An 11,153-nucleotide genomic window follows, 5' to 3' on the forward strand; every position below is an offset into this window, starting at 1 on the left:
TAGCAGCAGTGTCTGGGGGCACTAAGGGAGCTGCAAATAAAAGGGGAAAGGCAGCAAAAATTCTTTATAGATACTCATTCTGTTCATGAAAGTCTTGGATCCAAACCAGCCTCTATAGTTGCAGTAATAAATGGTTTTAACCTGGGCTAGCATCAGTTAATTATTGAATTTTATTTTATACAAAGGTTCTTGGAACTATCCACTTGCTTGACTATGGGACAAAATAAAGAAGCACTGCTTGACTATAAAACACACATTCATAACTTTTAGTGCAAAGTTTTAAATCTATAAAATCATCAAATGTATTTCCTATTTGGGAAAGACGATAGAAAGTTTTGTGAAATAAGATTTGGTAATCCTACATGCCCTAAGTGTAGGCCATATGTATAAATCAAACTTTATAAAAATGTAAAATATATTAAACTATAAAATATGAAGAAGAGGCTTTATCTAGTACCTGAAGTCTATGAGGGCAGCTGCAGAAGAAAAGCTTGGGAACTAGTATTCTAGGAGGAGTTATTTGTCATGAAATGAACTGAATTTATAACTTCCTAAATACATACTCAGAAAAGCAAAGAGATTGCTTTCATTTACATTCTTATTATTACAAAGATAAATCCTATTATTGGCACAAATCCAAATGTTACTCTCCAAGGGTGCACATACCATGGAATAATTTGTCCAAATGTCAGTTGCAATTTTCAAAACTCCTTTCTTTCTATAGATTCTTAAACATCTGTAACAAATACTTGTTTTGAGAGTGCTTTACATTTGTGACATTTGACCTTTTGCTGTATGCACCACAAAATTCAAGTTTCAAATACCACGCAAACAGGAAATCTGATCATTCCAGCAGTAGCCATCTGCATGGTCCAATATCAAATATTAGTTCTGGGTTGCACAAAGTCATGTGTTACAAATCTGTTTCTGCAGCTTCTATAATTAGTTGTAATTTGCTGCTTCTAAAATGTGTTTCTTATGGGACATCTGGCCTTGAAACCTCCACCTTAACATTGGGGGAAAAATACTTAGTGTTCTGGATATTTTTTTAAATATAAAAGCACTGCATGGGTGGCATAACAAGGACCAGACTTCTTAAAACATAGATCGATTTTCATTACAACATACTGAAATATTAAAAAACAGAAATATATACAAAGAACATTTCAAGGATAGTTATATTTCTCAAAGCTAACTACTAAATACAAGCCCATTGATGAGATTATGAAGCTTTATATAGCAGCTTCGGTCCCTTGTGAATTTTACAAGAGAATCCAAATGTGACATGAATGATTATTGAAGGGGAATCCGTAAACAAAAAAACAAGCTTCGCAATGCAAGTTCTCTCACCAATAACAGCCAAAGCTTAAATAAAACAACACAATCACTACAGTTCACAACTATATGTACAGCAAAGTTAGCAGTTTCCAAAATAAGGAACAAAATGTAGCAGTCATATCTGTCTAATGATACAAATGATCATTTCTATGTAACTGAATCACAGCATGTTGCTAATTATCTGATTTCTGAGATACTAGCAGACAAGAGCTTAGGACAAGTAAAAAGGTAAAGGTTCCCTTGCTCGAAAGCCAGTCGAATCCGACTCTAGGGTTGCGGTGCTCATCTCCGTTTTAAAGCCGAAGAGCCAGCGCTGTCCGAAGACGTTTCCGTGGTCATGTGGCCGGCATGACTAAACACCAAGGCGCACGGAACGCTGTTACCTTCCCACCGAAGTGGTCCCTATTTATCTACTTGCAATTTCTTGCTTTCGAACTGCTAGGTTGGCAGGAGCTGGAACTAGAGACAGGAGCTCACCCTGTCTTGCGGCACCCGGGTCTTGAACCGCTGAACTACTGACCTTCCACAGCCTGCAGTTCAGCGTCTTAACCACTTGAGCCACCGCAGCTCCGCTTAGGACAAGTACTTTAAGGTATATAACACCACAAATTACAATGGCACTTGCATGCAAGACAAAAATATGCTCTGTGCTGTATTGCCCTTAACCCCAAAAAACAGAGCAATCCTCCCAACTACTGTCAGTGGCTAGCCAACAGGAACACATTTGCCTTTTTAAAAACACCTACATTGACTAGCACTTTTTTTCTTAACTCAATTCAGTTCAATGACAACCATCGTAGGACTCCTATATCTGATTGGCTGTCCCTCCCCATGTGCCATAAGCCAAAATGCAGTCTTCCGGTTTCTGCCTTCCAGTTTGTTCCCGTGCTTAAGTTGGCCCACTTGGAATCCACTAAAGCTTGTCCCTTCCCTATAGTGGCGAGGTGAAAAACCACTGTGAGGCACTGCTATTTACAAGGGGTTTAAGTTGCAGGCCTTTTCTTGGGGGGGGGGGGTTAAACAGGCTCCTATAAATCAACAAAGAAGACCCACACAGCCTTTTTGGGGAACTGGGATATTTCAAAATAAACCCTTCCCCTCAGTTCTCTTCAGTTGTGAGGTATAGTTGGTGTAGTGGGGGGAAGGCTTTGGGTTCGCTGCCATGAGGTAAGTTTTGTGGTAAGCAAGAAAAACGCTGAGATCACTGAGACAGCAGTTGTATAAAAATAACAAAGATTTATTTATGTTCAGGTTGTTTTTAAAGAGGAGTTCAGCAGCGCCGTTCTCCAGACAGTCACAGGAGAAGCCTGAGCAAGGCACTTAACCTTAAGCTAGTTATGGCTTCAGGCTGCAATTTGAATTAACGCTTGTGGTCACAAACAGGCTTTCACTGCCTAGTCACCAGGTTGGATCCTTTCACACACACACACACACACACACACAGGATTCCACCCACACCAGCCTGGCTTTTCCCAAGAGTCAGAGTACATGTTACCCTGTATGCTCACCACCAGAAAAAGGCCTCACATCCAGGTCCTTTGCCCTCTCTCAGAGGCAGCGTTAAAGAGTTAAACCAGGCACAGCTACCCTTTAAACTGCTTGTTCTCCCGCTGAGGCAGATCCAAACTGATTGCTGCTTTGCTTCCCTCCATCATTCCATCGTCCTCTGAAAGGTGACCGGATACTGAAGCAGCACTCTCATAGACTCAGGCGCAAAAGAGATGGTTTGGATGTTTTTACCTTTCGGAGGAGGACAGTCTCTTGTCTGCCACAGAAGTTAATGGCACCAGCATACCCCAAGGTGAGGCAACTGCCAGGGCCCATGGTTTCTGGCAGTGCTCAATTCTGCTGCTCCTCTACTCACACATCTCCTCTGATGCCTGCTGCACTCATACGCTTCCACTGCCTGCTTGTGCTTCATCACCTGTGCTCCCAGTTACGTACACTGCCTAGCTGGAGAAGGGCATGTGGGTGACGCACAAAGCACCAGTGTTCCTCGTGGCCACAGCAGTGGCACTTCCAGCTGCACCCACCACTGGGTATCACTGGGAAAATGGCAATCAGGCAGCATGAGCAGCTGTGACTGCAGGCGGTAGAAGAGCTTGCAAGTGGGCAGAGGAAGGATGCACAGCATGCAGGTGGGTGGAAAAGATGCAGGGCCTAGCAGTGGGCGGGGGGGGGGTCCTGGATGCATTCTGCCCAGAGCCCCCCAAAACCTGGAACCAGCCCTTTGGTGTTTCATTACATTCTGTATAGTTTTAAACTTGGAATTGAGCCACAAGGGAAAGGGAGAGCATAATCATTTAAATAAATACTTTACCACAATTATACAGAATCAGAGCAATATGTTCATATTCACCATTTCATGCATGTAAAATAACCATTTCGCTACTACAGGCCTTCACCCAAGTATATCCTCATCACTGTTATTGAAACCCACTCAACACTTCTACGCCAACAAAGGAGAAGTCTACAATTTTTGCACATTTCACATTCAAACTACAGTCGCTAGTGCTTCAGGCCAATCTCAGGAACTACTTTCAGACTGGCACTGAGAGCTGCAGAAGATGGGGGCAGCAGGAGAAGCAGGAAGGATCCAGTCCATGAGCTCACAGTTATTCATATGTGATCTAGTCATTGGGCCAGTTCCTTTGACCATACAATGTAATTTTGCAATGCTAGTACAATCCTCGTATAACTGTGAAAGTATACTAGTTCTACCATGTACAACACTTTAAAAAATCACTTATTTCACATGTAAAATATTTTTCAACAGATTTGAGATAATACGAGGTTTGTAGGCATCAAATTCCACATGATCCACCACTGAAGCTGTAATACAAGTGGGATGGATGAATACCACATACATTGATGAAGTGTTCCCCTTTGCTCCTCTTATGACAAATCTTACAAGAGTGCACAGAGCATGCTGAACCTTCAACATGAGAGCAAAACAACACAGCAAAAAACTAATGTGTTCTTATTACTGTGGGGTTGTTGCCTTTAAGGTGCCCATCAGGCATCTTAGGACCTAATCAAGACTCTGATTTCAGCTAGCACTCAAGTGGCGATTTCAGAGTTCCTAAGGCTAGAGTGCTGCACAGGCATCTGAACTGTTTTCCTGAGGGAAGAGGAAGGATAGGTTCAGTTATATGGGTAACTGCTAACAGTACAGCAGTGACCATTAATATCGCCTAAATTGTGCACCTTGCTATGTCCACAGTAACTTCTTTGGTGAACAGCAGAGACATGGACTGTATCTCCAGCGGCCAGTATCTCCAACAGAATCTGTGGCTTGCCCTGGGCATGGATCCAGCCTAAACCAGCATGCTCATTTGTAGCGTTGTGCACACAGATCCAATAAAGAAGACAGCTGGTATGACTGACATAGATGAAAGCAAGAACTTCACAATCACAGAATCCAAGTATTTCACAGCTCTAGCTCAACATTTCCCACACCCTTGATGAAGGCAATAGTGCGTCAGATTTATTCTGTGCACGCTTTGGACAGACAAAAATTACAGTACTATATTAGAAACTGACTATTTCTTCCTCTAAACATTTCCTTGTCTGGCAAGAATGCAACTGTTGCAAAAACCTCACTCCAATTATGTGATACAGATTGTTAGCTGGCAGAAAGTGGAACAATTTGGGCTACCATATTGCTCTCAAGATTAATTTGTTGCCTAGTCAAAGGAAAACTCCAGACTGGCTATTTAACCACTTTCTAAGAAAAACACTATAGTGAAAGAAAAATATAAAACAAAACTGCCAATCATAGTAATTTGATTATTTTATTTATTTATTATATTTATACCCCGCCCATCCCGCGAGCAGGCTCAGGGCAGCTAACACTGCAGTACAATGTACCTAATTGACATACATAAGACTTAAAACTCTATAAAATATCATAAACAAGTACTTTAAAACATGAATTAACAATTTCTACTAAAGGGCATACAGTACAACACATTAGATGGCGCGCTTCCAGATCTCATTCTGCATTATTACACCACTCATCATCCCTCGCGCCGGAAAGCCTAGCGATGTAAAGGACCAGATCTAAGATTCCAGCCTTCACTAGGATCATTGGTGGTAACAGTGGTGGCGGCTCCTATTGGAAAGCCTGGTGGAAGAGCTCCGTCTTGCAGGCCCTGCGGAACTGTAAAAGGTCCCGCAGGGCCCTGATCTCCTCCGGGAGCTCATTCCACCAGTAGGGAGCCGCCACAGAAAAAGCTCTGGTCCTAGTGCTGGTGAGACTTGCATCCTTGGGGCCTGGGATATTCAACCGGTATTGGGCCCCAGACCGTAGTGCTCTCTGGGGTATATATGGGGAAAGGCGGTCCCTCAGGTAGGTCGGACCCTGGCCATGTAGGGCTTTAAAGGTAAGCACTAGCACCTTGAAACGAATCCGGTATGCTATAGGCAGCCAGTGCAGTGACCTAAGCACTGGCTGGATGTGCTCCCACCGTGGAGAACCCATCAGCAGCCTAGCCGTGGCGTTCTGCACTAGCTGCAGCTTCCGGATTTGAGACAAGGGCAGCCCCATGTAGAGAGCGTTGCAGTAGTCAAGTCTCGAGGTGACCGCCGCATGGATCACCGTCGCCGGGTCACTGCGGTCAAGGAAGGGTACCAACTGCCGAACCAGCCGAAGATGGTAAAAGGCCGATTTGGCAGTGGCCGCTACCTGGGCCTCCATTGTCAGGGAGGCATCCAAGGAGCACCCCCAAACTCCTAACCTCCGACGCTGGCACTAGAGGTGCCCCATCGAAGGCCGGGAGCGGGGCCCCCAACCCGGCGCCGCCACGACTCAGGCACAGGACCTCCGTCTTCGCCGGATTTAGCTTCAACCGGCTCAGCCGAAGCCAACCAGCCACAGCCTGTAACGCCCGGTCCAGATCTTCCGGTCTGGAATCCAACCGGCCACCCAACATCAGATAGAGCTGGGTGTCATCAGAGTACTGATGGCAACCCAGCCCAAACCTCCGAGCCACCTGGGCAAGGGGGCGCATAAAGATGTTAAACAACATCGGGGACAGTACTGCGCCCTGGGGTACGCCACACTCAAAGCACCACCCTTTGTTCCCGACCCTGGAGAAAAGAGACAAGCCACTGTAAGGCCAGTCCCTGTATTCCCACGTCGGCGAGGCGGTGGGCAAGCAGCTGGTGGTCGACCATGTCGAACGCAGCCGACAGGTCTAGCAACAGCAGCGCCACCGAGCCACCCCGATCCAGGTGCCTACGGAGGTCGTCAGTAAGGGCGACCAACGCCGTCTCCGTCCCGTGACCTGGGCGGAAGCCGGACTGGAAGGTATCAAGAGTAGAAGCGTCATCCAGAAAACCTTGCAGCTGTACCACCACCGCCCTCTCAATCAACTTGCCCAAATAGGGCAAATTGGACACCGGCCGATAGCTGTCCAATTTGGCCAGGTCTAAAGTTGGTTTTTTCAAGAGAGGGCGGACCATCACCTCCTTGAGAGCTCCTGGGAACCGTCCCTCGGCGAGGGACTTGTTAATAATCTCCCTAAGAGCTCCTCGAAACCCCTCATGGCCGGCTTTAATGAGCCAGGAAGGGCACGGATCAAGGGCGCATGTGGTTGGGCGTACAGCTATGCGTAGTCTGTCAACTTCCTCAAGACTGAGCAGGTCAAAATGATCCAAAACCGACACCGACGTGCAAGGGGCCTCGAGTTCGCTCCCTGTTTCAAACGTGGCAGGGAGGTCACGGCGAAGCGCCAAGACTTTATCCGCAAAATAGCTCGCAAAAGCCTTACTGCCGATCTCCAATTCCCTCTCTTTTAGACTGCCCTGAGGCAAAGCTGTAATAGACCGAATTGTTCTAAATAATTGGGCTGGGCGTGAGCTAGCGGACGCAATCTCCTCTGCAAAGAAAGCCCTCTTTGCAGCCTTGACTGCCATCTCATAGGCTTTCATAAGCGTCCTATAAGATGCTCTTGTAGCTCCATCGCGAACTCGCCGCCACCGTCTCTCCAACCATCTTAACTCCCGCTTCATACTCCTCAGCTCCTGAGTATACCATGGAGCGAGTTTGGCACGGGAGCGCAGAGGGCGCCGGGAGCGATCTCGTCGATGGCAGTAGAGAGTCGGCTGCACCAGTCCTCAACCAACTCATCTAACGAGCCGCCCGGGGGCATTGGATCCCGCAGAGCCCTCTGAAGCTGCAGTGGGTCCATCAGGCTCCGTGGGCGAGCTAAAATACACTCGCCGCCTAAACAGGGTCGGGGTGGAACATTCAGATGGGCCTTCAAGGCATGGTGATCCGACCATGGTACTGCCAAAGCAGTAATCCGGTCCACCGTAACCCCAGCCGTATAGGAAAAGACTTTCAGGAAAGGATGGCAAGCATAACAGATGACTAAAACACGAGGTTTTTGATAATGCAGCTGACAACTGCTCTAAAATGCATTAAGTTCACACTATGACTTGGGGCTCTTTAGCTTGGAGAAAGAACAATTGAAGGGTGACATGATTGAGGTTTACAAGATGTTTATGCATGGGATAGAGCAGGTAGAGAAAGACGTACTTTTCTCTCTTTCTCATACTACAAGAACTCGTGGGCACTCAATGAAATTGCTGAGCAGTCAGGTTAGAACAGATAAAAAGAAGTACTTCTTCACCCAAAGAGTGATTAACACATGGAATTCACTGCCACAGGAGGTGGGTGGCGGCTACAAGCATGGACGGCTTCAAGGGGGGGATTTGGATAAACATATGGAGCAGAGTTCTATCAGTGGCTATTAGCCACAAGGTATAGATAGGAACTCTTGGTCTGGAGCAAGTGATGCTCTGTATTCTTGGTGCTTAGGGAGGGGGGAGCAGTGGAAGGGCTTCTAGTGTCCTGGCCCCACTGGTGGACCTCCTGATGGCACCTGGTATTTTTGGCCACAGTGTGACAGACTGTTGGACAGGATGGGCCATTGGCCTAATCCAACATTGGCTTTTCTTATGTTCTTATGACTTGTTTTATGCTGAGTTGCCTTACATATCCTGGGTTGTCTTACCTGGGCTCCATCCTTTAGCTTCAAGATGCATTCCATTGTATTGATTGTAATCACAACTGGCTCGGAGCCAAGCTTTGTCCATGGCACATGGATGCGTAACTCATGAATGTGTCCACTTAAGAAGGTAAATGGCAGTTTCAGCTCCTTAAAAACAAAATATAAACAAAACAGAATAAAAACAAATGACCAAGTCTGCTATTAAATCTTTTTAAAGTAAGCATTTAAAGGAATTGGGCTACTATGGCATTTACCTACAGTTAACAAAATACTGAATTTTTATTTTCAATGTTGGCAGGAAATTACTATAGTTGAGTTTCAAATAGTCTTTCATTAATATTCATTTGTTTAAATCAAACATCTAGATTGTGGGTCTGGGTGGTCACATTAGTCCACACAAAAATCCAAATGCAGAAGTTGTACAATGCCTTTTATCAAGGACCAACCAAAATATTACAGAACAGTATGCAAGCTTTTGAATTCACCAGAATGCTACATAAGGGTAGATATTTTAAAAATGCGATGCCTCCCCATCTCCCCCGCCCCTCCTCCCATTTTGCTTTTTAACAACAAGCCTGGTGAAGAGCTCTGGATAACACAAAGACTTGCACAGTGTTTTGTGATGTTTTGGAAGTTCCTAATATTACGCAAGGAGCTGCGGTGGCTCAAGTGGTTAAGACGCTGAACTGAAGGCTGTGGAAGGTCAGTAGTTCAGCAGTTCGAAACCCGGGTGCCGCATGATGGAGTGAGCTCCCATCTCTAGTTCCAGCTCCTGCCAACCTAGCAGTTCGAAAGCAAGAAATTGCAAGTAGATAAATAGGTACCACTTCAGTGGGAAGGTAACAGCGTTCCGTGCGCCTTGGGGTTTAGTCATGCCGGCCACATGACCACGGAAACGTCTTCGGACAGCGCTGGCTCTTCAGCTTTGAAATGGAGATGAGCAATAAACAGCAATATGAATTTACAGTGTAATCCTAAAAATACTTTCCTGGGAGTAAGCCTAATTGAATAGAACTGAACAGAATTCTGAGTATATTTGATTTGAACTACTCTGCTTGGGTGGTGAATAATGCTACGCAGATTAAAACACAGAATTGTATTTGATGTAAGCAGAAAATAGCTATAACAACATACCTGTTCCAGTACATCGAGTTTTAGTTCAAGTTTGCTAAGCACTACATCTCCTCCCCAGAGTGACAGCTGTAGATCAGAGGGCTTCAAATTCTTAATGTAGCGATTTACATAACTCATCAGAATAGGAGTCACGTAGGACTCCAACATTGTGCCTTAGGTAATCAAACCTGTAGAAAATACAAACCATGCAAAATCTTAATACATGTAATATAATATACAACATGCAAAATCTTAATACATGTAATATAATATACAACATAGTTTTGAAATATTATCTTGCTAATAAGCAAAATATTAGAGAACACACCTATTACGGCTGCCAATAAGGCCAATCAAGTGAGTAACTTTAAACTGATGTAATCTCATTTCAACTAGACTAGTAGCCTGATCCTGTTCATGTTTATATGAAAGTCTACACTACCATACGTACACCTGCTTGGGGATAAATCCCGCAGTAGAAATTATATCATGTAAACATACAACCTCAGACTACAAGAGAGCATTCAATCTCTGAATAAAGCACAGAATGAGTGAACTGTGTGCATCAATTTAAATTATGGTACCCTGCCATAAATAGTTCACAGATCAGATGGTCTGGCAACAACTGTAGAACTACAAACAATAGGCCTTCAGAATTTGTGAACATGTGACCCAAATATGTTTTGGTATGGTACACACAAAAATAGCCCTATTGTGTTAATTTAACAGTGTAACTTTGACAGCACCCAGAAGAGAGAAACTGCTGTAGAACAAAGTGTGCAGTCTGGAGCATTCGAAAACATATTACTCTATTTTCATTTTGAATTTTTTTTGCTGTCAGGCATGTTTGTATCCCTAAATTACAACATCATCCACAGCCATGGCACACTCTTATCACTTCAGTGACAACCAAAAGGTATTGATCTTTAGCTTCTTTATAAAGTCGCCTTGCAAACTTTACACTGTGATCAAATCAGCCCGGACAGCGTTAAGTGTACAATCCAGAAAAAGGAGGAGGGAAATAGAAGGAAATAGAAGTAAACAATCCAAGAGGTAAACTTCCAGCACCTTCTGCCACGTAAACTCTGAGGAACAGACCTTCACAGGTCGTCCATTCTGCAGAGATGCTCCCTGTACACGCCGTCCAGAATAACCAAAATAACTGAAGTAGCCGATAGCACCACACGCCCCGCCACCAACACACCTGCACCCACCCCTTTCCCCCCAAACACCTTCCTTTACTCACCTGTTCCTCACAAAACCACCAGCTTCTTTCCTTCCCCTCCTGAGGGACTGCCTCACCGCCCCTCGTCCTCATGGGGCTCTCCCCAGCTGCAACGCTAAAGGCTCCTTCCACCGACTCATTCCCCGGCTATCTTACGCACCAGCGGCGGGCTTCTCCGAGGGCCAGAGAGGCTGCGACTGCACCGCCGCGGAGGCGGTTCCGGGTTTCCAGGGCAGCTGGTGTCTCAGCTTAAACACTCCTCCTTCGCGTGATCGGACATGTTTGACGGTGACACCATCCGGCAGGAGTGGCTGGGCTTGGAAGGGAGGGGCTTGTGGGGCGGAGTTGTCGGGTTGTAGGCAAGTGAGGTGCGCGCGAAGCGGCTCCCTCAGAAGCAAACAACGTGTTTGACGCGCCGACGGTTTCTGTATGGGGCGGCTTAAGGCAGGAAAGGGACT

General features: G+C 45.5%; 1 protein-coding gene across 1 annotated transcript in view; it reads right to left on the reverse strand.

Annotated features, from left to right (window-relative positions):
* The window catches only part of VPS13B (vacuolar protein sorting 13 homolog B (yeast)), a 512,836-nt gene extending 502,019 nt beyond the window's left edge, over positions 1–10,817 (reverse strand). Inside the window, exons 1-3 of the mRNA XM_015405853.1 lie at positions 10,717–10,817; positions 9,492–9,658; positions 8,361–8,504 (exon numbers count right to left, since the gene is read on the reverse strand). Coding sequence (XP_015261339.1) covers positions 8,361–8,504; positions 9,492–9,638 — 291 coding nt within the window. The 5' untranslated portion in view covers positions 9,639–9,658; positions 10,717–10,817. The remainder of the gene's footprint in view (positions 1–8,360; positions 8,505–9,491; positions 9,659–10,716) is intronic.
* Positions 10,818–11,153: the final 336 nt, after the last annotated feature.

This window comes from Gekko japonicus, unplaced genomic scaffold (genome assembly GCF_001447785.1).
Source record: "Gekko japonicus isolate JY-2015 unplaced genomic scaffold, Gekko_japonicus_V1.1 scaffold232, whole genome shotgun sequence".
NCBI lineage: Eukaryota > Metazoa > Chordata > Lepidosauria > Squamata > Gekkonidae > Gekko > Gekko japonicus.